This window comes from Corvus hawaiiensis, chromosome 15 (assembly GCF_020740725.1).
Source record: "Corvus hawaiiensis isolate bCorHaw1 chromosome 15, bCorHaw1.pri.cur, whole genome shotgun sequence".
NCBI classification, from domain to species: domain Eukaryota; kingdom Metazoa; phylum Chordata; class Aves; order Passeriformes; family Corvidae; genus Corvus; species Corvus hawaiiensis.
The window spans coordinates 20216174-20244057 of NC_063227.1; the positions used below are offsets into that span (position 1 = coordinate 20216174).

The following is a 27884-nucleotide window of genomic DNA, read 5'->3' on the forward strand; positions in this document are numbered from 1 at the left end:
GATCGATGCGCCGAGAGCTCCACGGGCCTCACTCCCTGCAGCTCCCACTGCCTGTCCTGGCCGGGGGGCAGCAGGCAATAAATAGATTACTGCAAACCGGCACTTGGCGGGGCAGGGTCTCAGTAACTTTGGGAAAGACCTTTGGTTTTCTTTGGTTTTATTTATTTATTTTTAATAATTCTTTTTTCTTTTTTTTTCCCTCTGGGGATATGCTTGAAAAGTTGTCCTTTCCAAAAAAGCAAAATAAGCACCTGTGTGTCATCAACAACAAGAAGTCAATTTAAATAGAGCAGTTCATTTCATTTTTCAAGTCACAATAAATCCCGAACAGCCTTCCCCAGCATTTGCCACCTAGTCTTTTATTAATTTTTTTTATTTTTATTTTTTTTAAACACAATGTACAAAAATAGAACTTCTTCCTTATTTTTAATGTAAAAATATTCCTCTGGTGCAGTTTTTTTTTTTTTTTTTTCTTTTTGTGATTCCTTATTGTGACACTGTTTTTGTCTGGTTTTAGCTGGGGTTGGTGGGTCGTATTCTCTTAGTCCTCTTGGTGACTGTTGTGTACTTGAAAGGTTTCTGTATCTCCATTTGCCCCTTTGGGTATCTCTTCATAAAATGTACATCTTGCTGATTTTCCCGGGTCTTGGGCCCTTTCCGTGGCCTCCCTTTTTTGGTGAATCCAACATACCAGCCTGAATATTTTGCAGACATCAGTGCCGTGTAGTTGTTTTCCAGGACTTTTTCAATGAAGACACACTCCTTACTGGTGCCATCAGGCTGAAAAAGGAAAAAAAAAAAAAAAAAAAAGAAAAAATAAATTATCCAAATGCAAGCTCAGTGACCAAAACGCAATTTGGCATAAATAAAATCATCACATCTGGACCTCTTTTTTGGTTCAAACATTGTTAATAAGAGCCATAATAAGCATCAGCTGAAATTGAATTTTTTTTTTTTTTTAAGCATGAAAGCGTGAGGTCATAATTTCTTTTTTTTAATGCTCTTATCCAAGGGGAGAAAAATTTTTCAAAGACAACAGTTACGTTTATCCAGTCCAGTGCCTTCAACTGCAAGCAAAGCAAGACATACAGCTTTGCTTTTTTCCATTAGGGAAAGAGGATGAATTGAACTTGTGCCAGGGAAACATCATGCTTAGTCAGAAAAAACCCAAACCCAGAATCTCATACGGCCCAAACAACAGCATTTCCCCTTCCACCCCTCACTGCTGATGTTTTCTGAAATACCTTATGGGCTTGCACACACAACTACCCAAATCCCACTAAAATCATTACAAGCCTCAGTCTAAGCCTCCACAGCAGTTTGAAAACCCTGCCCCACCTCATCCCAGTGCAGCCCCTGGCAGATGGACCACACGTGGTGCTCCAGGGCAGAGCCAGGGAGGTGCTGGAGCCGCTGAGGTCCCCGGCCGCACTCCGGTCCCTGGGACCCTGGAGGGCCCTGAAGTCAGAGGTTATTTTGGAGAGGTGTTGCACACCCCAGGCTCGGCTCTGACTCCCAACCCTGAGTGACATCAGCAGGGGAACGGGCTGTTCCCACCCCGGAATGGTTCCCAGATGGGATGGCATCCCCCTGGCACCCCGATGCCACTGTGGCTGGGGCAACACGTGGCAGTGAGTTCTCAGCCACCCCAGTGCTGCTGACGGAGAGGGGACGGGCCAGTGCCTGGTTTTACAGCTCTGCTCTCCTGGGGGGGGGGGGTTTGTTTGGAAGAGGGTTTAATTTCTGGTGGCACAGGGGGCTTGGCCCTTCCCCTTTGGCAGCCCCTCCATCTCAGACTGAAAGCAGCCACCCAGAGCTCCCGGAGCTGGCTGAGAAAGCCACATCCCTGAAGTATTTTCCTCCTCGCAGAGGGAGCCAGGATTAGCACTGAACTGGAGGTTTCTGACCATGACCATTCACCCCACAGCTAAATGCCCACCTCCCTGGGACTCCTTTCCCCATGGAGCCACTGGCTTAAGATTTTGGCAAACTGGGCTCAGCTCAGCCTGGAGATCAAGGCTACCACACCCAGCACCAGGCTGTGAACACAGCAGAACACGGATCTCTGCATTCAGGACTCTCACACAGCACACACAGCACTGGAGGGAGTGACAGCATCACACAACAGCATCTTCAAGTCCTTCAGCACAGAGGAAATTCTCACCCATAACCTTCTGCCAGAACACGTTTTCTCCTGTAACTGCTGAGTTACTGGTGCTGCACCTAGAATGTCACGTGTCATGTGCACCGGCACTTTGACTTATGCATCAGAAGATATTAAGGAATAGATACAGGATAAGTAGGTGTGAACCATCACACAGGACTTCATTTAGTGCTCAGCAAAGCCAAAGGAGGGATTTCCATAACAGCCCTGTTCAGCTTCCCACTGAAATCAAATGAGTTTTTCAGAACTGCAGGCCTACATATGCTACTATTAAACTCTCCCCTCCTAAACTAAACACTGTCAGACCCTCTCAGTCTTTAGCCACTTCAGCCATCATGTCCCAGGGGGGACAGGAAAGTTGCAGCAGCGTGAGCTGCTCAGCCCCCAGCCCCAGCTCTGCTCAGGGGCTCCTCTGGGCACGACACTGGGGCGAGGAGCCGAGCCCTGCATGGTCCCCATCCCTTCCCCAAGGACAGCCCCTCCAGGGGAGCCACCCCTGGTGCTGCACAACCACTGTGGAGTTTGCTGCAGTTTGTGGGAAGGGCAGGGGACCATGGAACAGGAGGGAGCCCCTCTGGGCTGTGCTGCACAGGCTTCCCTGCACCCCTGAGCCCTGAATACCCACGAGAGGGGAACCATCAGGCACCCAGGTAACCCAGGCTGGAGGCACACGGGCAGCAACAGAGGAAAGCCAGGATGGGCTGTCCAGCACCAGCTCCCAGGACCAGCCATTCCTCCAGGACTTAATGCCTTTGGCAGAGCTTCAGTTCCATCCGTGGGACAGAAGGTGAAGTTTGCCCTAAGTCAGCACTGCACCCTCCTGCCTCGAGGCTTTCGGCACCAGGGAAGGTCTCATTAAGAGGGCAAAGGAAATTCTGGCAACTTTTGCAACAACTCAGCTAATCCAGGACCTGTACAGGGGTCTGCCACAGAACCAGCAGTCTCCATCCTGGATAGGCACAAAGGTCCTCATTTTACCATCCACAACTGGAAGCTCACAAATGCTTTAATGAACAGCAGAACTGGGCAAAGCTCAGTGGTTCCAGTTCCTGGGGGTGTCATTCTCCAAGTCCTGGGTTTGATCAAAGCCACATGAGTGGCAATGGGGGAAATCAGTCAACACCACAGGGTTCCACCAGATTTCAATGGGAAGCCATAAAACCAGCTCCAGGTTTCTCAGGGCTCAGCCCACTACAAACCCTTTCCCAGTGAGTGGAGAATTTTTAAACAATACCACGGCTGAGATTCAAATCCACCCAAACCCAGGTGCCTGTGAACCGACCGGATCCATACCGCAGGGGGAGCAGGTAATTGGAAGGGTTGTTCCCCCCACGCTCAGGGAAAGGGACTGGATTTGAGCCCTGACCTTGTTGCTAGGAGAATTAAGGCTTTTTCATGCAATTTGGGAGGTTTCCGCTTGTACTGCAATGTCAGTTTTTCACGGAAAATGAAGACTGGAATGAAAAGAAAACATGTGTGTAGGAGGGGGAACTTATTCTATTAATAACAAAAAAGTATTTACTTATACCTTCAAATCTGCCAACAGAGCCTAAGACGGAGACAGGAGGTGGAGGAATAACAAGGTGCAACTTCAGGCCAACCTCAGGGCTAATTTGAAGTAAACAAGGAGCATGAGATAAAATAACTTTGTTCTGGAAGAGGAAGAGCTAAATGGTTTGATAACATGAAATTACAGCAACATTACAAGTACCTAGAGATAAATCAGGATAAGGACCTCACTTCCCCAAGCAGAGCATTCCTGTATGTGCTAAGACACGTCACAGACACACAAATGATTTTCAAATACTGACAAGATCATTTTACAGCTTCCCTTGTAATCCCCAACAGGATAAATCATTCACACAAGTTACCTACACCATGAAGAGCTGTACCCACAGCAATCTATTAGGGGAAAAATCAATTTGTAAGGGTTTTCAATAATTTTTAGCATCAGGTGCCCAACACTTAAAATTTAACCAGTTCCCTATTTAAGCCATAGCCAATCACTCCTTGGGTCTGTCAGCCATCCCCTCTCTCCTCCGAAGAGAGGGGGTGAAAGAGGAAAGAGAGACAGCTTTGGCCAAGCATCACTCCCTGCTCCAGCCACGGGCTCACCCTTCCCCAGGAGCTTGGGGTGCGAACGACCCAGGGCTGCCCCCTCCGTCACCAACGCCAGCCAGGAGCTGCTGCCAAGGCACATTTCATACACAGTGCGCTGGCAGGGGTGCACCCTGCAGAGCACTCACCCGCCAGAACATGGAGCTTTATGTTTTCGACTGATTCTTTACAATGAAGAAGTTCTTGAAAGCCCCAGAGCTGTACAGGGGCTGCCTGGCCCAGAGTGATGGTCTGGCCACACGACAGAGAGGTCCCACACCCAGCCCCACATCCCTGTCCCCTCCCAGGGCAGGAGCGAGGGCTTCACGTGCTCCATGTGTGTGCTCCTGCCTTTTACCCTCACCCTCCCACTGGCAGCAGCTCCAGGCATGCTCCCTGCTCAGAGCAGGACGCAGCAGAGGCACAACCCTGCTCCTGCAAAGGCTCTCTGCAAGGCAGCACCTGGGACCAGCCACCACCAAATTGCTGGTGTTGGCCCAGGGGCTGCAGCCTGGCCATGCAACGAGGCCGTGCCACCTTGCAGGTCAGTTCTTTGCAAAGAAATAATTCAGAGCATTTTTTTCTTTAAACAGCCCCCAACAGCTTTGGGAAGATGTGGTATCTGTTAGCCAAATTTCTGATAAATGCCTTATAAGATGCCTGATCTAAATGCCACCCTCCAGGGAAACCTCTGGGGCGTGGCCCTGGCAGAGCGAAGGGAAAGCACAGCCTGAGCAGCACCAAGGGCTGGCTCCAGCAGAGCGGCTCCTGGAACAAGGGCTGGGAGCAGCCCCGGTGGCTGTGGGTCACTGCCCCGTGCCAGGGCAGGGACCTGAGTGGTGCCAGAGTTTTTATAGAGCAGCATCACAGCAGCAGCACCCACCCAAGGCTCACCCTCCAGTAAAGGGTATCCCGAGGGTTTCTGCACCGTGGGCCAGCTCCAGCCCGCCTGTGGCTGAGGGCAGCAGAGCCGAGGGGGCCATGCTGGGCCAGGGGCGCTCCGAGCTCACCAAGGAGCAGCCCCGGATTGTTTGTGCAGAGCATTTGGCGAGGGGCTCTCTAGTCCTAAACGTGAAACATGTTGAACTGACACTAAAGCAGAATTAAGTGCCAAAGCATTTGCTGCCTCTACAATTACACTCCGGAGCGCTTTGGTGCTCCTGCTCTCCTTTTTATGACCCAACTTGGTCTTATTGTAGTTTGGCTTTCTCGTTTTAAGTTCTCCAAATGGAAAGGATCAAAGAGCTCTTTGTTGTCGTAGCAGGAGCGCTCCTCGGAGCGAGGCATTCCTGCCACGAACAGCTTGCAGCTCAGGGGGAATTCGCGGCAGCTCTGTGCCACCAGCCCGAGCCAAAGCATCAGCAGGTGCAGCAGCCGCCTCCGCCTTCCCCCAGCAGCCTGCCACGCTGAGCCACCTGAGCAGCTCTTTATGGGAAAGGGAGGCCGGGGCAGGTTTTCTCATTTATGCTTCACAAATCTGGCGCACTGGGCACCGGCAAATCCAAACTTCCCTCGGCTTTTACAGCAACAATGAGCTGGCGCGAGCAGATCGGGTGACACCGCAGAGCGGGGAGAGAAGCTCCAGGACTGAAAAGTTTCTCTCTTTGCAAAGATCAGGGCACAAATTAACCTGCTGTTAGCTAAGCTTGGGTTAAAACATTTCCCCTCCTCAAGCGCTGCTGCAATTAGGAGCTCTCTGGGTGAGCGGCTGGTGATGTGCTGCAAATAACAACAAACCCCAAAGGCCACCAAACACGTCTGCGACAACCCAGGAATGCTGCCTTGGCACAGGGCACGGCAAGCCTCGGCACTGCAAGTGAGACGGGGGGTGAGTCTCTGTCCAATTATCATCTTTCTGCCAGCTCAGCCTCCAGGCTGGAAGTCAAACTGTGGTGATACCAGCCCTCCGTACCATGCCCCCACCTCCTAAAAAACCTGGAGCAGGGAAAGTTACCACTCAAGCAAAAGGTTTCCAAGAAGGGCACGCACTGAGGCTTTTACAAGGAAAACGGCTGAAAATTGACCTTTTCTGCACCCACCCTTCTCTCCCCCGCCAGACAGAGAGACAGACCGACCGAGGGGGTTCCCAAGCACTGGCACCCCACCATGCTGGATTTCATGCCACCCCCAGGTGTCAGGCACTCCTGCTGAGCTCAGCAATCATTTCAAAGGGCTGCAGAACACTTCCCTCGGACACTGACACTGTTAGGTTCACCCAGTGCATTATACAGAAGAAACCCTGCCCTGTGTTTCCTAAATGTCACAGCAGTGACAGCAGGGAAGGCTTGGGTTTTCAGGAGAAGCAGGGCTCAGCAGTCCCTGTGAGCTGCTCCTGAAGCGTGCCCAGCTGAGGGCCAAGGGCTGGTGCCCCCAGCACCACTGATAACCCCTGACAGCCCCAGAGCTGTTCACCCAGCATGTGCCCAGGGACATGTGGCTTTCAGAAAGTTCCTTCTCTGCAGTTTTGCACAAGCTCAGCTCAAAGTCAGAGAGGCAGTGCTCGGAGTCTCCTCCAGACTCGCCCCACACGGCTTGGAAAATCCCAAGTAGAAGGAGGCAATACAGGAGCTGTGTTAATGTCACAGCTTTAGCACTGCCCTCTCTCCCCCTTGACACACACACACACCTTTTAAAGGCAGCTCAGAAAACACGATGAGGAGCTGAGCACAGCCCTGCCAGAGCCCGCAGTGCTGGGGTGGGCAGAACCTGCTCACACTAGCCAGCCTGAGTGCTCAGCCAGCCCCGTGCACTTTATGGGCATTATCGGGACAGATCCGTCAGCAGCATCCTGATGCTCAGCATCCTGGATTTATGACAAGGCATCCTGACCACAGAGACACCTCTTGACCCAAATGCACATTCCTGCTCCTAGAGCAGGCTGTAAATCAGGGAAGCTGCATCCATAACTGCCAAGAGTCACTCAGCCTCATGCGCGTTTCCTCCAGCTCTCTGCCCTCTGAACCTGCACAATCCTCCGAGGAAAATACTTAGGAGTCATGATGGGCAGTTCAATAAAAGTGTCTGCCAGCACAGCAGAGAGGTTAATTATGTATACAGGACATCTAAGTGCATTCACGAGGCGGGGAAGTAACACAAAACCACGCGGAGGAGATGCTCTATGGAGGGCACATCTCCATCCAGAGGCCCCGTTTAAAGCAGCACTGCCCACACTGCCCCCACACGCTGGGAACACCCCATCCCTCCCAAAAACAGGGAAAAAGGGCACGGTCCTGCATGCGTGGGTCAGGACATCCAGGCTTGGCAGAGCCCTGTGCCTGTCTGTGCCAGACACAAGCTGCAGGAACCAAGGAAGGAAGAGAACAGTTTAAAATTTTTCTTTCCTTCTACCTTTCATTCCAAAATTCCACTTTTCTAACTAAGTTCAGTAACCCTCACATTGCCCTGGGAGAGCTTTCTGTCACAGGAGGAACAGGAGGACATGGCTGAAAGGAGTGCCTGTGGGGCTGAACCAGGCAAGGCTGAGGTCACACCAGGACAGGCCTCCTCACCTGCTCCTTCCATCACTGCCACGGCTCCTGCCAACAGTGCAGCAGGGTGGCCACGGCCGGAGCTAGGGCAAACCAGGTTGGCTTCAGCTGGAAAGATGCACATTTGCTTGACAGACATTCCTAACTGCACCTCAGAGAGCTACATGTGCTTACTATTAATGAGGAGAAACATCTACTACTTTTTAAAAGAACTTCATTAAACCAAGAGAAAATTTAGGAAACTTAAGTCAAAACTGCAGGTTCCCTGGAGCAGGAAGCTACTGCTCTTCAGGAGGTCTGAATCCCCAGGCAGGCTTCAGATGTGATATCTGAGCAGATCTATGGCATCTCCCGTTACCTGCACCCACCAGGTCCAGTTACATGTAAGCTGGGAGGGGCCACACATGTTAAGGGACGGGAAGGTGTTTTACCCCTCTGTACAAAGCACAACCTGCTGGTGAGGGGCTCTGCTGGGCTTTGCTGGGAGCTCTTTTCCTGCAGTCATTTCCAGCCTCCACAGGCCAGTCCTGAACTTTCTGTAGAAGCCATCAAAGAGCAGCAGCATATTTCATGTAGGCCTAAATTCAACATATCACTGTAGCAAGGTGGGGGTCGCTCTTCTCCCTGGGAACAAGCAACAGGACAAGAGGACAGAGAACCAGGCTTGGGGAGGTTCAGGATGGACATCAGGAGGAATTTGTTAAACATGGGAATGGACTGCTCAGGGAGGTGGAGTGCCCATCCCTGGAGGTGTCCAAGGAAGGGCTGGAGGTGGCACTGAGTGCTCTGAGCTGGGGACAAGGTGGGCATCGGGCACAGCTTGGACTTGATGGGCTGAGAGGGCTTTTCCAGCCCCAGGGATCCTGGGATACAGAGAGTTGTGCCACTAGAGGAAATTTTTTCTTTAAAAATTGTTTAAAACATCAGGTGTAGATGATAAGTGGAGCAGGATAACGGGACTAGAGCAGTTGCTGACCTCATAGCAAGTCCTGGGTCGGTCCCAGGTTTATTCACACTAAACAAACATGCACACTGGCATTGTAAGATATCATCTCAAACAAATGCAATCTCATCCAGCCAACATTCCAGTATCAACACCACATTCCCTGGGGCAAGCTGAAATGGGGGGAATTTAGAACCAAGAAAGGTCATTGCTTGTATGCAGGATGGCATTAGTATTAGTTCTCTTCATGTCAAGTTCTATTACTGAGAAGAGAGAAATGCATCATCAAATCGAGTGCCATCCATAAAAAATGATCATCCAGATTTGTTCCAGCCTGTGAGTGACCACCTTCCATCCCTATGCAGCAAATGCAAGACTTGAGACTTGTCCTCCCTCAGGAAAACTTCTTGTCTTCGGGTATCCAAAAGACAATGTAAGAGAATCTCAAGAACAAAAATGTATTTAAGCAAGATCTACTTTTCCTTGACCTTAAAAATAGTTCTGCCATATCAAATAGACTCTATTTTGCCACTGTTGGAGCACAGGTTTTATTCTCCACTGCAAAAATAGCCTCTTTTTTCTCACCTCCTATCCAAAACCAAACTGCAAGCCAAGGAGAAACAGTCCTTGAAGAGAAGGAGTCTCCTGAACGTGATCTCAGCTGCATCCGTTTGAGAGAGGCAGGGCTGCACTGCTTTGTTCCCTCTGGCAGTTAAATACTTCAGTGTATTTGCTAAGGAATGCTTAGCAGAAACATCACCCTCATCTTAGAGATGCTCAAGACCAACAACAAATTGTACTTAGGAGATGAGATGCTCTGAGGAGGGCAATTAAATCCAGCTTGATAACTGTCGGCACCAGATGCATTCAGCAGCACACCCTCTCCACCCAGACAAGGCAAGGCATGACCAGGGCTCAGGGATCCCCATCACTAATTTTAATTAACATTAAACCTTAGGGAACTGAAATATTCCAACAGGATACACAGCTGCAGCCACCACGAAACACAGAGGACAGGATGCCAGCAGCTTTATGGTGACGCTTCCTGAACACAGCAAGGATTAAATTAAACTATCACACAGCTTTCAAGAAGATGGTTTTCTTCCCTGGAAGGGGATAGACGGCTTCCAGCCACGGGATAAGGAAAAGATTCAGAGGTCTAGCTCACAAGCTTGGTCTGCAAGTGAACCTTGACTGTGCAAAGCTCAGTTTGAGAGAGAACTGGGGCTTCCTAGGAATATCCAAAGGAAACATGACATTTCCTAAAGAGGAATCACAATAAATCTGTAAACGTGTTACACAGCTCTCTGGTGACCAGACACAATGCTCACATCCCCAGCAGAGCAACTGAGAGTCCTTATCATAAAAATAATAAAATGAAGATTTTTTTTTTCTTTTTTTTTTTAATAAAAAGACACTTTGCTTTATTTCAGAGCTAACACTTGAAGAATTATGGCTGTGCTGAGAAACTTAAGTTAACTGGAGGTGTTCACATATGGCTAAAAGGTGACTTTCCTATCTTTTGGTGCCCAAAACTGCCCCAGCACTGGAGGTGAGGCTGCCCCAGCCCAGAGCAGAGCGGGACAATCCCTCCCTGGCCCAGCCTGATGTCCCCAGGACAGGGATGTCCCTCCTGGCTCCAGGGCACTGCTGACTCACATCCAACTGGCCATGGACCAGCACCCCCAGGGTCCCTTCTTGCAGCTCCTCTCCAGCTTCTCAGCAATGTCTGGGGTCTGAGAATGGAGGAGGGTGGTTTAGCTTCCACTTCCACTTTTAATTTCATGAGAATCTCAGCTTCTAAATTTTCAGAACAATAATTCAAATTTTTTTCCACAGGTTGCAGGAAAAAAGTCTGATCAGGTGAATGCAGAAGATTCTGATGGCCCAACCAAAATAAAAGTGGTTTTGTCATCTCATTGATTTTAAGACCTCTGCAGTCCTGCAGGCCCTGATTCCAGATCTTTGGACACTTGAGACCAGTTCTGGATCAGGTCTCCCTGCCCAAAGTATGGCAGGGTCCAAGGTTGCTTGGCTTCAGGGTCCACTGCATGTGTTTATTTAGATGACTTAAACTAAAACAGACTCACAGGAGAGCAAAGACCCAGACCACAGTTCAAAACAAGATCTGAGCGAGATCCAGCAAGAGCCATGTCAAGTTTTGCTTTCACATGAGATGCCAAGTCGGAATGGTTTACGGCTGAACATGTCACAGAGAGATCCACGACGCGCGTGCTATTGAACCCGACACCCCGCCAATCCTGCTCACGTTTATGTTGCAAATTCACCATTCAGCCCCAGAAATTGTTAGGTTTTACAAGCCCCTTTCAAGCAACGCGAATAGTATGCAACTCCTGGAAAAATTCTGGATAAGCATCAAACCCTGTGAAACTGAGAGTCCTGCCCCGAATCCAAGATGCAGTAAGGTGTGTTTTTAAATACACAGGCTGAGGAGGGCAAACACCTCATCTACTGCATCAGTTCCAAACTGCACACCCTGGGTGCCCCTGCCCTCCCCACACACCTCTGGCACCTTGCAGCACCCCTGGCTCCCGGGATGGCCCTGGCACAGGCGGACAACAGGGACACTGGCACCCAAACGCCATCGGGACTGGGGCATGCAAAGGGCACCAGGCTCGGGGCTCACCCTGAGTGTCCTTGTCTCAGCCCCCAGCCCTGCAGTGATGAACTGGTTCTCCACCAGCAGCATTTCAAAGACAGCTTTTCAAGAAAGCTTCGCCTCCCTCTCAACCAAAGCCAGCTGATGAAAGTCTGCTCCAGGTGCAGCAAAAAGGCTTTGGAGAATCCCCTGGTGTCTCCTTGCCCCTCAAAGGGTGGCTCCCACTGAAGCCCCCAGCTCCTGTGACACAACAGCTCCTTCTCCCGTGGGGCCAGAGGAGTTACAGAGGCCAAGAGCACATTTACAGGCCACACTGGGTACCTTCAGTCTTTGATGCTGTCAGAGTTCTTTAGCCAACTTTCCTGACTAAACACACACATGCTTCAAGAAAACCCCTATTTTAAAGCTGTAATGTAAACAACCCCGAATTATTACTATCCCCTAAAGGCTACTGCTGGCAGGCATCAGTGATAAAGCTCTGCCAGAGCAGTCTGGCATCTAGCAACAATTTGTTTGTTGTCCTGCAAAAATACAGAGAGCCTTGCCATATGGTATTAGCAACTTTCTGGTAACATTAAGAAATATATTGGCTTGGAAAGCAGTTATCACACCAGAAAAAATGCTGTGTCTGAGAGGCAGGTCTCTGCTGTCAGTGGCACCAGCACAGTGGTGCTGGTCAGGGCTGGGGAAAGGCCCTGGTGGCCAGCACAGCCCTGCCACCTCCTGCCCCCTGCCCCCAGGGCATGCCCCTGGCACAGCCATGCTTTGCACAGCTTTTTTTCAGGAGCTGGACTGTGCTCGGGCACCAAAGCCCAGCACTGCTCGTTGGGAGTGCTGGGAGGGCTCCAGTGCTGCAGACATGGTGCCAAGGGACACGTCCCCAGGAGGCACCTAAATTTTCTGTCACCAGTCTGGAGCTCTGCCTCAGCCACCCAGCTGCCCACAGCTCCCTACCCTTCACCAGACGGCTTTTCCCCACTGCTCACATTCAGCTCAGAGAATGGAGGAATAAAATCAAACTCATTAAAACACTTTTACAAAAATAATGCTCCTATACTGCAATGATTTTGAGGGTGTGTGGACACCAGATCACTGAGGATCTTTGAAAGAAGGTGGGAGGGTGCAATACCCTCCCCATGGACACTTGCTGCAGCCTGAGCACTGACCAGACTGCCTCATCCCACGGGTGGATGTCAGGGAACCAGAGGGAATTCCCTGCAGACACTGCCAGGGGCCAGGAGCTGCTCTGCCCTGCTCCCCATGCAGCCACCACCAACCCCGGCCGTGCCCAAGGGAGGGGCAGGCTCTGGCCATGGTGTGAAGGTTCAGGCGTCACAGAGAGCCCCGACTGCAAACGCTCTCCTGCCAGAGGACGGGACAGGCAGGGGAAGGCAATCTCTGCAGCCTCCTGCAGTTCTAGAGAGCCTGGATGTGCTGTAAGGACAGGCTCAGCAAGAGCAGCTGGAGCCAAGCTCAGCCAAGAGCCACCTGCTCAGCCCAGGCTGCCATTCCTCACTCTGGGAGACTTCAAAGACTTAGCTTTGCCAGCCTTCAGCAAACACGAGATCTCCACTTCACTGATGGCCTTATCTCAATGCACGAGATAAGAGAAGCTGAGGCAGAGAGAAGAACCACAGAAGGACTCTGCAGGAGAACCAGTTAGACACTCAAGAGCTCCTCCAAAGAGACCATCAGCTCCTCTTTGCCCCTAGCACTGAATTACTGCCAGTATTCAGAGTTCTTGTGTTCTAGATGACTTTGTGCCTTGTCACAAGTGGACAAGTCACATCGTGCCTCTCCTTGGAAGAAGAACTGCACCTTTGAGAGTGCTACCCCCCCGGTGTTTGTAAGAGCCTGAGATAAATAAATAGGATTCGTAATTTTTTTAAAAAGACAAAAAAGTTTCTCAGAAAAGCAGCTGGCATTCTTGTTCTGAATTTTCATATTTTAATCTCTCTCCCTGTAGTCTGATTCCACCATAAAGGCTGGAGAAGAGGGGTCTCTAGGAAGAACTTATTGCAGCCTTTCAGTACTTAAAAGAGGTTAAAGAAAGACGGGGACAAAGCTTATAGCAGGACGTGTTGCAATAGGACAAGGAGTAATGGCTTTAACCAAAAGTAGGCAAATTTATACCAGATATAAGAAAGAAATTCTTTACTTTGAGGGCACTGGCACAGGGTGCCCAGAGAAGCTGTGGCTGCCCCTGGATTCCTGCAAGATTCCAAGGCCAGGCTGGACAGGGCTTGGAGCAGCCTGGGATGGTGGAAGGTGTCCCTGCCCATGGCAGGGGTGGAACGAGATGACGTTTAAGATCCCTCCCAACCCAAACCATTCTTTATTTTATAATAAAGTTCAGTGGTCCATAGAAAACTTCAGGAAGACTGGAAAAGTCAGGACCTACAATTTTTATGTAGCAGCAAAAACGCATAGGCAAAGAAACATATGGGCAGAAGTAAAAAGAGATAAAATCATATATTTCTTGGGCATTCTTCAACATAACACCAAGAATCCACAAAAAACCACACTCCAGTCTGTTTTCCCCGGGTGCTGCTCATCTTTAACAGAGAGCCAGACAGAGAAGTCACTGCTGTACCACACCTCCCCCGTCTCCAGTTTTCCAAAGCATCACACAGAGTTCCAGGGACCCCAGCAGCTGCTGTTACATAGAGCCAGGAGCCAGCCCTAAACAGCTCCAAGCCCTTTGGTCACTGCTGGCTGTGAACACACACACACACAACGCCTGAGAGAGGCAAAACCCCCGAGGTCTGGGGCTCCTAAGCAGGTTCCATCAGATGGTTCTGCTGGGAAACTCTGGTGGGGGTGCAATTACCAGAAATAAATATAAACACACAAAGGCTGCTCTTCTTACCCCCAGGGGGTTAATCTGCTTCCCTGCAACACAACCAGCTCCAAGGTGGGGAAAAGTCCATCTCTGGAGCTCTTGTGTTCATCACCAGTTCTGGCTGAGAACAACAACAACAACCTGCTCCTGACCGTGGTACTCTCTGTAGGCGATTATGGGACACAAAAGGGACTAAACTCAAAGCAGGTTTTCAGCTGGGGGGGATCCAATACTGCTGAGTGAGGAGGAGAACAAAGCCAGATGGCATGTGCTGGTCTTGTTGGGGATTATGCAGTGTCAGGCAATGAGAAGCGAGCAGGGAAAAAGGCCCGGGTTGGTCCCATGGCTCCTCTCCTGCCAAACGAACATAGCAGGACAACTGTGGAACAATCACTTCGTGGGCTTCATTCCCCTCCACCCCCAGACTGAACTTAAATATTTGTATAAGCCCAGGCATAACTTTTATCTCACGTTTTCCTTGGGGCTTACTAGCTGTTTAGAGCATTCAGGCTAAAAAGCATTCCCTCAAACTCTTGCCACAAAGAGAGCTGAAGCTATGACACTAATTAAAACCACACTCCTTGGTATCAAGAAGACATGCTATTGTTTTCTTTTTTTACTCATGAGAAGCTGTTAATATGGGCAACACGTCTGGAACATTTTCCTTCCCGATGCCGGGTTCCCTCCGGCCCAGGTCAGCTGCTCCAGGAACTTGTCACAGGCTGGGGTGGGAAGGCAGCAGTACTTACAGGAATAGGCTTATTTATTCTTTGTAACAAAGCATTTGCCAACTCAACACTATGAAAAGCACATCGGGGGAAAAAGAAAAGGTTCACACTGCCTGAAAGGTGACAGGCTAAAGAACTGCCCTGCCACAGTGCCCAGTGGGCCAAATCAAGGGATGAGCCTTAATTACATATAAACATACTGCATGTTTGGAAAAACAGGTGCTGACTTTGCCAGGATGCTCCTGGACGCTCAGTGCCAAACAGGACAGGCTGTGGGCTGCCCTGTGCCGCTGCTGACCCGCCTGGGGCAAGGTCTGCTGAAGAAAAGGTAAGGTTTTCTGCTCATTTTACCCCATCTGAGTGTTTCTAAGGTCTCCATGACTGGTATCAGCACCTCATAAACATTAACAAAATTATCCTTGTAGCATTTCAGGGGAAAATGTTATGATCACATTTAAAGGATGGAAAATTAAGGCACAAAGAAATCAAAGGCAGGTTTGTGTCCAGTGCAACCTTCAAAAGCATCCAACATGATCTAAATCCAGTTAAGACAATTAATGTCCCTGTCCAAGACCAAACAGTGGGGTCTCATGCAGGGTGGTGGCACGAGTGCAGGAAGCAGAGAGAATTGGCTGCTTTGCTGCAGCCCTCCCGGAGCACTGATTTCCATTTCTCCCTGATTTTAAGCAGTGCCCTGGATGCCTCCTGCCTTGACAGGCAGCTGCAAAGCAGGTCAGGCACGGGGCCCTGGCTGGCAGCAAACAACTTGGGCTTAGCCTCCACAGAGCATCTGCTGCCCAAGGAAACACAAGTGGGAGGCGGGAGGGATCCTCCAGGGAAGGCAGTGTCCCACAGGTGTCACTCCTGGGACCACAACAGTAAATAATTTTTCACCACAGCCATTTGGTTTCTGGTTTCTGTTTGGGAGCATGGCTTTCAATGCCTTGACTCAAAACAAAACTCAGCTTCCCTTTTTTACAGCCACAAAGATGCTAGATTTGAATTCCTGGTGGTGCAAAGTGAGGTTTGAAGGTTGGAATATTTTATTTGACATTTGTTTTTTGGTGGCACTTCAGCTTTGCACAAGCCTCTGCCTGGTTGGCAAGCCCACAGCCATGCCAATACAGAAGGACTGTGTGAATTACAAAAACAAGTCAATTCACAAAAAATATTACTTCAGCACAGAAGTTAAGCTGGAGGAGTGAACACTCTGTAATTTGTTACATGCTTCCATTGGGGGGGCATCCACAGTAAAACACTCCTGCAGCGCTGGGAGCGGGAGGCCCAGCCCCAGCAGGATGTTCGGATTCCAGCCCTGGCTGTGCCACACCATTCCCTGGCTCCTGGCTGCGAGGAAGGAGCCTTCTCTGCCCAGCACGAACCACCAGCACAGAGCTCTGCCTGCCCTTCTATTCTGAATTTCTCCAAAAGGAATTTTGGGGGAAATCCATATTTGAATGTCCCCCCAAAGAGAGATCGGGTGAGGAAGGTGTTGTGGAGGTGGCACTGGGATGCTGAGGTGACATCTCACGTGAAGCACGACCCCGTCCATACCTGCAGCACCACTGCAGAGCCCCTGAGGCTGCAGGGCTCGTTTTACACCTGGGGAGGCTCGGGAGAACGCTCAGGAGAGCACCTGGGAGAGCGAGAGCTGCCCTGCAAACCCCACATGCCCCGTCCTGCTTCTCATTTGAGGCTGACAGGCGGAGCTCGAACACATCATTACAGCCGCAGGAGGCTGCTAAAGGTAACACTCAGGTTACAAATGAATTAATAGGAAACACTTACCTTCCCCACTAGCTTGCCTTTCCTGTTCATGCAAAGGTAGAAATCGGTCTCCTTCCCTTTGATCCGGACTTGGCTGCCAAAAGTGTCTGTTTCCACTAGAAGCTGGGCTTGGAAAGGAAGAAGAAAAGAAAGCATTTACCAACATGGTCCCATGAGGTCCCAGGGTGCAGAGCTCCCCAGGGCTCTGTCCCACTGCCCGGCTGACCCACAGCACGCCGGGGTGCTCTGCACGGGGACAGCCCCGGGGACACGCAGCGGCCGTGCTCACGGCCTGGTGCGGCGCAGGGCTGACCCTCTCCTCTCACTGCCACACACAGACTCTGGGTTTAGAGCTGGTTTAGCACAGAATGACCCACACACGTGTGGGCTCCATCTGTCCACACCAACCCCATCACCTCATCAGCAACATCAGCCCAGTGCTAACAGAACCAGAGAACTGCTTATGTTGGAGAAACCTCCAAGATCATCAGGTCCAACCACTCCCCCAGCACTGTCGTGGCCACCACCACACCCTGTCCCCAAGTGACACATCTACATGGCTTTTAAACCTCCAGGGATGGTGATGCCACCACTGCCCTGGGCAGCCTGTTCCAATGACAGTGCTCTTCTTTGTGCTGCAGGAGGGTTCCTGGAGGGTGAGAACATGGACTTTATTCTCATGAAGATGAAAGATTAGCATGACGAGAAGGGAAATCCTTTCCTCAGAGCCAGCAGCCCTCAAACACTGCACAGAAGTGGTTCAGCTGCACACTCCAGTGCAAAACATCACAGTGATCTCCTGAAGGTCCAGCATCTAGCAGGGAGAAATTTGGCACTGCTTGTTCTGTCTGAGGCACACCCACCCTGCAGATATCCTCCATGCCTGGCTGTGCTTCCAGGATGTCACAAACTGCTTTCTGGCAGTCCAGCTCTCCTGCTCTAGCCGGGACAAATGTGGCCAATCTCAGTGTCTTGCTGGTTCCTGATGCCAGAGCTGGTTTGCAGCATCACCAGGAGCTAGGGTAGAGGACAGATTTCTGCTGCATCTCCATGAACGCCCTGCTCTGACACAGCTGTACCTGCAGAAGGGGCCAGGCTGCACTCAGATGAGCAGCATGCCATCATCATCGTCTCAAAAACCCAGACAGATCCAAATTCAGCCTTTTATTCCATCTCTAATCTAAACAGAAATTCCAGTCATGCTCAAGATTCGGATTCCAGGAATTTCCCTGGAGAGGCAGAATCAGGCAGACTGGACATTTTGGTTCAGATCCATCTCCGACATGGAGGGGGAGAGAGGAGACATGGTTGAAACACAATGCAAGAATGTGTGAGTGTCAGCAAGTGCAGCTCCACGCTCCTGCTCTGGAAATACTCACGCCTGTAAGTCCTGAGCCTCGCCGTAGAAATGCAGCTTTTGCCAAACTCTGCAGAATGTTTGATTTGTGCTGCAAAAAGTCACATTCTTTTTGGCATTCATATTTCAAACTTTAAAGCCCTCTAAGAGCAAATATGTTCATTGTAAGGATTTACCATGGGGATAGAAATAGGAGTTTGTTTCATTTAAACACATTAATATTTTTCCCACTTGTAAAGTCAGCTTTTGGCTTCTGCAGCAGTGCAAATATCACAAACCTTTAACTCACAAGGGCCCTAAACAGTTTTCCCCTCGCAGCTCAGTCACATCTGTAAGTTCAGGGGTTTCCAGTTACTAGCTGCTTACATTTATTTAGATATATTTGTTAAACCTGCTATCACAGGGGATATTTAAATTATAACTTCTTTCTGACAGCAAGTGGGATAATGTCTGTATTACAGCAGAGTATTACTTGCAATCATGCACAGATATGGATATTTATGGAAGTTTTTCAGAAACACATCATGGTTTTGGCTGTGATGGGGAGCAGCCTGCAAGCAACAGCTGGGTGCTGCCCACTCTGTCCCCTCACCTGCCAAGGCAGTATCAAACCTGTGACCACTCTGTGAGGAAGGGCCACGAGCCAGAAATAACCTGCCAGAGTAAGGATATCAAGGTGAGCCAGCCAGGAGGGGATGATGGCACAGGGCCAGGGGCAGCTCCTCAAGGGCAGGCTGACAGCATGGTTGGAACTCAGTGAGTGCCCACTGCTCCAGGAAGCTCAGGGAGGCTGCTCAGGTGCAATGCAGCACTAACAGGCAAGGGAACAGCAAAGGTGGGACTCTCTGCCTTTAAAGGGGTGACTTTGGAAGGGCTTCTCCTCACATGAGCAGAGGATGGAGGTCAGCCTCAGAGAGGGAGACCAGCAGCCAGCACAGGAGTGAAGGTCATGGAGCCAGCAAAGCCTGGTCCAGGAGCATGGCCAACAGCCAGAGCACCACGGATCTGCAGTGGCCAAACCACCCAGGCACGAGAACTGGTGCAGGGCCACCCAGCACAGGGTCAGGTGAGGGCTCCATACAGGCAAGGACAGGACAGCACAGCTCCCTCTGAGCTGCAAGCCATTCCCTGTCCACTGCAGCTGAGAGTAAAAAGCTGCTGAGAGCAACTCTGAGCACCAGACACAGGCTCTGGCTAGCCAGAGTAGGAGCTAGCACCGACCAAACCCTCCAGCACGAGAGCCGTGAGCTGCGGTCCCGCTGCACAGCCGGCAGCTTACACCCCTCTGATGCAGGTCCCCGCTGCAGCCCCTGCTCAGATGGACAAACACAGGGCACACTGGCTCGTGTTCCCCACCCCCTTGCTCTGCAGCCAGTATGAGTAATATCCAAGCTGATTTTAATTTGAAAAATATCACCTTAAAAAGATGCCGGTTCCCTGCTGTGAAAATTAAAACCATCTGGATGGAGTGATTTCAAATAATTAATCTAGGACTCCTTTGGCACCGCTACTAATTAAAATATGATACCTTCCTCCCCCTTTTAAAATAAAAAATTTAAATAAAGTTTAAAGATCTAATAAAATAATGTCATAATTTAGAACTAAATGGAAGTCACCTTTCCTGCGGGCTGCAAAGGTTACGGCAGCGCTGAGATCCCTCCCAGGCGAGTGCCACGGCACAGCCTGAGCAGCAGAGGATAAGCAGGCAGCCAGTGAGACCTTCATGCTGGTGAACACAGCAGCCTCCATCCCAGAGCCCTGAGGGACAGCCCAAAACCCCCAGGGAGCAGCCTGCACCCAGTGCTGAGGAGTGGGAGCACGGGGAAGGTGGTTCAGCAGAGGGTGTCTGATCCCTGCTATGACCTGAGCTGCCCTGGGACAGGCCAAGGCCTCACAGAGGTTCCCATCTCCAGAAAATCTGAGTCTTAAGGCAGTGGAAACATCTTCTTATTTCTAGGGATCCCTGACCCCCTTTTCTGCAAGAGAGATCAGTGTGGCTTTAGGGTGGGTTATCACCCGGCTGGCTTCCAGTCTGCAGCACCCCTGACAGCTGAGGCTTCTTTGTGCAACAGGCATCTCCCTAAATTCTCTCAGGAGCAGGAACAGGCACCTGAAACAACACATCTAAAATTATCTGGGATGAATCCCAGCCCTGAAGGTTGCAACAAGAGTTCCTGGGGGGCGGGGGCTGACCCAGCACAAGGGGCTGCTCGTGTCTCTCACCCCACTCACACACAGCAGGAGAAAAGCTCAGCCACTACCAACACGTTTTACATTAATTCAAACTGGACTTGGAATGTGTCCTGTCCTGAGATAATTATGCCATGGCACGATGGAAATGCCAGGGAAAATTCAAGAGAATGTCCAGGAGAGCTCAGGTAAGAGGAGCCACCGTGCCAGAGCAGCATCCCCACAGCGCTGTGCTGCTCAGCACACCTGACCTCCAGCTCCATCTGTCCCTGCATACACCACACAGAGATTACAATCTTTATTTTCAAAGGCCCTGTACTCCAATCTTCAGATCAGGTGTTATTGTTTAAATACTTTGACAGCTAGATATTCTGATATATTTTCCCGGGGAATAAAAAAAAGAGCGAAAGAGAAAAGATGTCTTTAGAGGGTGAGATCTCCTGCTACACGTTTTGCCTTATTGGCCCATTTAACCTAAACCTTCCTGAAAACTCCCACTGGAAGAGACTGGAATTCCTCACAAGTCTAGGTGAAAAGGATTACATATATATATGTTGAAAAGCTATCTACCAGCTAAGAAAACATGAAGTCAGGGAGATATGTGAAGGTGGCAGAAAATATGCCAAACTATCTTTCAGATATTTCCTGGGAGTGGAAGGACAGGAGCCAGAACAGCACAGGGAAAGAGAGGAGAGAGAGGGTACCCGAGAGGTGTAAGGTTTACAAGTACCCATCACAAAATCCTCAGTTCCAGATAAAGAAAGAAATAAAGGGGAAAACACAAGAAGGGTGCAGGATACTTCAAGTCTTGCCACTGGTTTGGGTTTTTTTGCAGGTGAAACACCTGCAAAAGGAGCCACAGGGAGAAGGAACACAGATGCTTACACTGTCCACAGGCACCTGGCAGCTGGCCAGCTACATCAGATTTCCTGGGGAAGAGGATCTCAGAGGGGACCAAGATTTTGTTGCTTTTGTTGCTCTTCATTTTCTGAAACAGTCAGGGAAACCATTCTCAGGCTTGAAACCATTTCCAGTGAGTGAAGAGGATGCACTGACACATGAGCTGGGAGCCCAGCACCTGGGACAGAGAGCAGCTCTCCCAGTTTGTTACCCAGGTGCTGTGAACCAGGACATTCCCATCGTTCACAGGGCATGTATCACATCTGATGGGAGAGTAAAATCCACTCTCTGCTGAGACTGAATCCTCTCCTGAGACTCCCAGCACAGGCGACGGTGCTTGGAATAGCTGAGACCTGTTCAAACACTGCCTACCCCTACCCAAACCACGTGAATCCCTTCCATGACCATAACATAGGAGAGAATGACCCCGTCTCCGCAGTCATGATGTAATGATGAGGGAATAACACCAAAATTAGGTAAAGTCTGGAGGGTCTAATGAAGCCTGCAGGCTGTGATGGAATCTAGGCTGCATCCCTAAGTTTTGTCTGCACACTTGCATAGTCCTGCAAACTGTGTGGAATTTAATAGTTACAATCCACAGAACCCAACTCCCTTCTCAAATATTCAGGTGCAAATTAGGAGCAACCACCGCAATCAGCGCGGCTGGTGCTCGGGAGGGCAGAGCGCTGACCCACATACCACTGCACTGAGCTCATCCTGTCTGTCCTAAGCACCGCATATGCATGTCAGATCATTGAAAGGGATATTCGTGGGGTAGGAGCAGGTCCAAGGCCCAGGCTCCAGATATTCTCTGTCTCAAGCCACCGCTTTGCACGAGCCAGGGAAGTGCTCGGTGTCAGCGCAGGGGCTGCCCAGGGAGCAGCTCCCAGTGCTGACCCAGGTGTTTATAGGTGCTGTTACTCTAAATGAGGGTTTCTTTAAACGCTGTACCTTTCACTCGGCCAGCACCCTAACTGTTGCACCTGGGGACAAAGGCTTTTTGGGGTGTGTAAGCCCCTCAGAGCATCAGCACACACAGCGAGTGCCAAGACCCCGGGCACGTTTTCCTGCCCCATCACGGGGTGGGAAGGGAGGCAGGACCGAGGGCTCTGCGTGAACAAAGGACAGGCTGCAGACACAACCTGCCACCCGCAGAACAGCCTCGGTAGCTCTCAGGAACCAGACAGGTTAAATATTTGCATGGGAGACATCAGAAGAAAATCTATAACGCAGCAAAGACCTCAAAGGCACTTACACTACAGCAACCTGATCCTGTAAATACTTCCACACAAAGGACTTCACACACATCGGAAGTCCCTCGAGTGCTGATAAAGACCCCTGCACGGCTCCAGGGTCCCGCCTCCGCCGGCAGGGTGGGAGCACAGCCTCGGACACGGCTGTGGGGGGACAGCTGCCCCACGAGGGTCCGTGCGATGGGCAAAGGAGAGGATCCCAGCACAGAGCCCACGTTCCCCTTCTGGCAGCCCTCCCTCGGGGTTCCACCTCTGCAGTAGCCGATAGCAGCTTCAGGCTCCGGGCGATGCTTTCGGGCGCTCCCACTCACAAACCAGCGCCTCACACCAGGGAGGCTCCTGTCCCACTGCCAGCGCACTGAGCTGTCCCTTGGCACTCCCTGGGCTTGTCTACAGCACACAGGGCCAAGACACGCAGAAATCTCCGTGTTGGTGCCAAGCACACCAGCCTGAGTGCCCAGCCCAGGCCAGCTGTGCAGGCAGGACACGCTGTGCTGCAGTTAACCCCACAGGGTGCACAGCCCGGCATGGTCAGGTCATTAAGTATCACTCTCAGATTATTTAATATCAGTCTCCACTATTTAAATTCGCTCTCCACTACTTAAGCTTGACCCCATTCATAGAAACATGCAATCACAGAATGGTTGGGTTGGAAGGGATTTTCAAGCTCAGTCAGTCTCAACCCCCCGGGCAGGGACACCTTCCACTAGACCAGGTTGCTCTAAGCCCTGTCCCACCTGGCCTGGACCATCACAGACCTCTGTAGGAATGCCCACCCAAAAAGTTTCCCTACCAGTTCAGCAGTGGTAACAAAACCCGCCCAGGGGATGACGCTGAGCTGCTGGTGTTCCCCAGGCACCTCAGGGACCATCTCGGGCAGATTCTTCCTCCCCACCCTGTAGAGATGTGCTGTTTATGCCAGAATGGCACTATCAAGGTAAAAGGGAGGCTCTAAAACACACAAGTCCTCTTCCCCAAACTCCCTATAGGAGCCCAGGCTCCTATAGGATGACAAAGCTTCCAAACATAGTCCCTACAACCTCACTCTATTCACCACATCTTGGGAGAAGCTTAAATGAAAATGTGCTAATTTGAGGTCTTTTATTAGCCCACGCATATGAAAATTGTTTGACAGTTGAGCAGATGTAAGACCAGAATCAGATCAGAATAAATACCAAGGTAGGTCTAAGATATTTTTGTCCAACTTAAATAAAACTTTAGTAAATCCCTGAATCTGTAATTCTGTGAAAAACAAGACAAACACACACACACACACACACACACAAGCCCCCATCTGAGCTATAAGCACCATATTACCGGCCCAAGCCTGCACTACCCAGAGGTTGGTCATCCCTTAGCCATGTGAAAAATGAATGTAAAATACTGTCATTCTAACATGAGGCCATTTGCACTCTTGTGTACATCTAGGAAAACAGGATTAAGCAGTGGGAAATCAGACTTGACCTCTTGCAGATCTTTTATACATAATTCACCATGAGAGACACTAAAAACATTTTGGCAGTTGCTTCGATGATGGTGAATAAGCTTATCTAGACAAGATTCAGTAAAAGGGGAAGTGGGTAGGTTGTGTGCTGTAAAAACGCCTGGGCGGGGACAGCTGTGAACAAATTCTGCCCTGAACTTTGCCACCTGCAAGCTTGCCATGACTCAGAAATAAGCCTGGAAAGAGAAACGTTCAGAGTGTTAGCACAGAAATTCCTCTATCTCATCAGGGTGTCTTGCTGCCTCCAAACACAGCTCAAGTGGACAGTATTTCTACAGAGGCAGGAGAACTGCTTGACAAGCTGCCAGGCTCTGAGTCTGGAATTACTGAAGGATGAGCCTCAAAAAAGTTCAGAAGATCTGTTATGCTCGAAAAAGCACCTAAAATGAAAAATAAAGGGCCAAACCCTGATGTCTTTGATCACTCTCATTTGAATAAACTCCTACTGACATAGTCAAGCCCAACAGACAACAACCTCAGAACCTGGCCCTGAGCTCCTCGCTGAGACACATCCAGAGCGCCGGAGTCTCTCGGGTCTGGAGAGAGTGTGAGCCCTTCCCATTCCCGCAGAGGGTTAGAATTACTGCAAGAGCAAACCCTGATGAAGTTATTTTGACTCTCTTGTTCCCAGTCTCAGCTGGACCCAATAAAAACACTGATGTACACAAAAATAACATTAAGGAGAGGATGACAAGCCCGGGAAGCCCGTGTGCTCTCTTGTCCCTGCGGAGCTGCTGTGTGTGTGCCCGGGAGCACAGGACAGAGCTCGGGGACCCTGCAGCACTGCCCACCTCCCTCGGGCCAGCTGCTGGCTGGCTGCTCATCCCTAGGCATGAAGTGGGTGTGATGTCAGCAGCACCATCTCCTCTTACCAAGGAGTCCCAAACACATAAATCTCTCCACATACCACCTCCCAGATGGTTCCACGCACTCCAGAATCAGCCCATCCAGGCTGCACTGTTGTGTTTGTGAGTGCTCCAGAGCAGGGCTAGTCGGGAGAAATGTGCCAGGCATCTGCAGGATTGGTTGAATTAAGATTATCAGATGTGCCTGATACACAAAGATGTTAAGTTCTACCAAGCAGGCTTCTTATTCTGCACCAGTAAAAGCTGAAATTAGGATAATTCATTTTATGGATCAGAATATAGGTGTGTTTGTGCATTTTCTCAAAGGGACTCATTGTAACCTTCCCTTCTTCCAGCAAGTGAAAAATATGCTGAAAATAAAGTTGCAAGATGCTCTGGTGTTTTCAGTGGGATTCTTGTGGCTCTGGAACCTGGAGGAGCAGAGGCAGCAGCACAACCTACCAGAATAAAATATTCTGGCACATGGGGAAAATTCTTCTCTGTTTTAAGATTTTAAGCAGGGTTTGCTCTTAGAAATGGTCACAAACACTGTTTCAAAGATACCTGACTTCTTAATGTTTGTGCTGCTGAAGCTCCCTTTGCCAAAAAAAAGATAACTTATTATTAAATAAAGTACAGAAAATCGTCACTCTTGGGTGAGAGGGTATGAGAGAGTGTGACTATTTTGGGGTAAGGGTTAAAAGAGGTGGGCAAGGACTGATCTTCTACAGCACCTGGGGACACACCTGGAACCAGCTGCGCCCTGGAGAGTGCCTCAGGGGAAGGACCTTGGAGGAAAGTCCTCTGCACCAGCCCCTTTGGAGAGGGTTCTCCCTACAGACGTAGCACAGTTCTTGCAGCTATTCTCAGGGCAGGAGCAACAGAAATAACGCAACAACCACCAGAAATCAGGTATCACATTAACCCTCCCTTTAGCACCTTTGGTTTCACATATTTATTTTTGGAAACATTTATCACGGGACTTCTCTTAAACTGTTACCCCTAGTCCTCAGCATATGTAAGACTATATACTTCCCTTTTACTGCATTTTAATTGCATGAGAAGTTTTAAAAGTCTTTTTTTTTTTCTTTCCTGGAGTCATTTGGGACAAAAGGCATCTGGCACTGGGTATTTAAAAAAGACCTGTCAGAACTGTAAAATTAGTTTTATGTTTTAATAAAGGTACTTTAAAAATCTCAAATATAATTCTGCATTCAAACCATAAGTGTTTGGATTAAGAAAAGCAGATCCCATGTTAAATCTTAATATAAAAAGTAAATCAAGTACAGAACTAAGCCAGTCTTCATCTGTACCATTATAAACAAGAGCAGCAAAGAGGTAATATCTCCAATAGCTTTTTTGAGGGAGCATTCTGAGTTTAAAGAAGCAGCACTGACAGTATAAAATCTGTATTTTATTATATTATTTGCTATTTATCTCAATTTATCTAGAGACCCAGGCCACCTTTAAAGCTCAGACCCAGCCCCAAGTTTCCATCCAAAATTCTCTCTACTCTTTCTGTCCTCGCTGTGCTGGAGCATCCTTGCCCTCCTCTCCCCACCCTGCGGGAGTGGCCCCGAGGACCTGCATGGCAAAAGATCCCTTGAGGTGGCGGGTGCCACCCGGGCAGGGCCATCTCTGCTGTCAGCACATCACTTGCTCTGAGAATCTGCAGACACACGGACAGAGGACTGTCTGGAAATCCAAAGCGCAAACCCTCCCTCCGACACTCGCTACCCCACGCCAGGACACCTCCTCACTCTCCTCCTTTTATCTCCCTCCACAACCTTTGGAGTGCACAGGGAATTCCCCACCCCTGCTCCTACACAGACCTGAAGTATTTGCAGGCAGCCCTGCTGGCCACATCTGTGTGCCAAGCCCGAGGACTGGGCTGGCCCCACCTTGGCACAGGAGGACGAAGCCACCTTTGAACCCAGCCGAGATGGCCAAGCCACCCCATGTTTGCTGCCCCCATCTGAGCTCAGCAACCCCTGCTGGGACCCTCACGGCCAGTGCCACCGACACAGAGGGACCCAAGGACACACCACAGCCGTGGGACAAGAGACAGCCCTTGGCCAACAGCACCTTCTCCAAGGGCTTTATAGCCTGGCACAAGGCTGCAGCCTGACCTACGCCAAAAGGGAGCCACTTCTCCATCCAGGACCCCAAAGGAGCAAAGGAACCAGGTCACGTGGACTGAGGAGATCCAGTGCAAGCTCCTGGTGGGGAACTACCTGACCTTTACAGCCCTTTCCAAACCCAACCGTTCTGTGATCCGTGAAGTGGCTTTCCAGGTGCCAGCAGGCCTGGCCCTCCTCCGAGGGCACGGTGTGGATGAGGGGAGCGGGCAGGGAAGCATCACAGGTGCAGACAGGCTCGGGGCAGCCCCCACCCCCCGCCGTGCTGTCACCTCCCCGCCGCCAGCTGCCCAACCTGGCACTTCACCACAGGTCACCTCCGGTGTGAGGAGTTAGCGCTCATCCCCCAAGAGGCGCCACGAAAAGGAGACACAAAAGCAGGATGCTGGTGAATGACAGCAGTGGGTGGCCCAGCCCTGCACACAACAGGCACAGCCAAGTGTGTCTGGCACCAGACAATGGTGGGGCTGGAGGTGTGTGGGGCGGCAGCGCCAGCGCCGTTCTCACGGCGGGGCACCCGGCCATGTCGCCTCACAAACCCGCTCCCTCTCCTCGCTCCCAGCTCTTCCCGGGGGCTGCGTTTGTTTTTTTCTGTGTTGTCCTTCCTGTTGAGACGCTTGCAGCTCTGCAAAGAAAGCAGGTCAAACACCCTCAGATGGTGTGTTTAGTGCTTCCCCTTGGGTTCCCATGGCTTCCTTGCCATTTCCCTGCTGCCCTGGGAAGCGCAGCCGCATTTCAGGGAAGCGGCCTGACCCCTGGGCAGAGTGCCTGACGTCAAGTGCTGCTAATGCATTTTGCATTTGTGCTCGGGGGCAGGAAATCTCAACTTCCAGTGCCAAGGGGTTAATTATAATTTATATAGCAAGATCTCAGGCTGCGGGAATTTTTTCTCCAGCTAATTAAGAGGTGCAATTACCTTTGAGAATCAAAGGGATATCCTGGTACCCAGCTCTGAGAAGCAGATTACAGGCACTTGAAACACAAGGACATCTTTGCTTTTCCACATGTTCTTAGTTTCTGATATTGATCATTAACAAGAAATTGTCGT

General features: G+C 50.3%; 1 protein-coding gene across 1 annotated transcript in view; it reads right to left on the bottom strand.

Moving 5' to 3' along the window:
• Nucleotides 1–452: 452 nt before the first annotated feature.
• The window catches only part of FGF18 (fibroblast growth factor 18), a 67816-nt gene continuing 40384 nt past the window's right edge, over nt 453–27884 (bottom strand). Inside the window, exons 4-5 of the mRNA XM_048320308.1 lie at nt 16671–16777; nt 453–780 (exon numbers count right to left, since the gene is read on the bottom strand). Of these exons, the coding sequence (XP_048176265.1) occupies nt 514–780; nt 16671–16777 (374 nt within the window). The 3' untranslated portion in view covers nt 453–513. The remainder of the gene's footprint in view (nt 781–16670; nt 16778–27884) is intronic.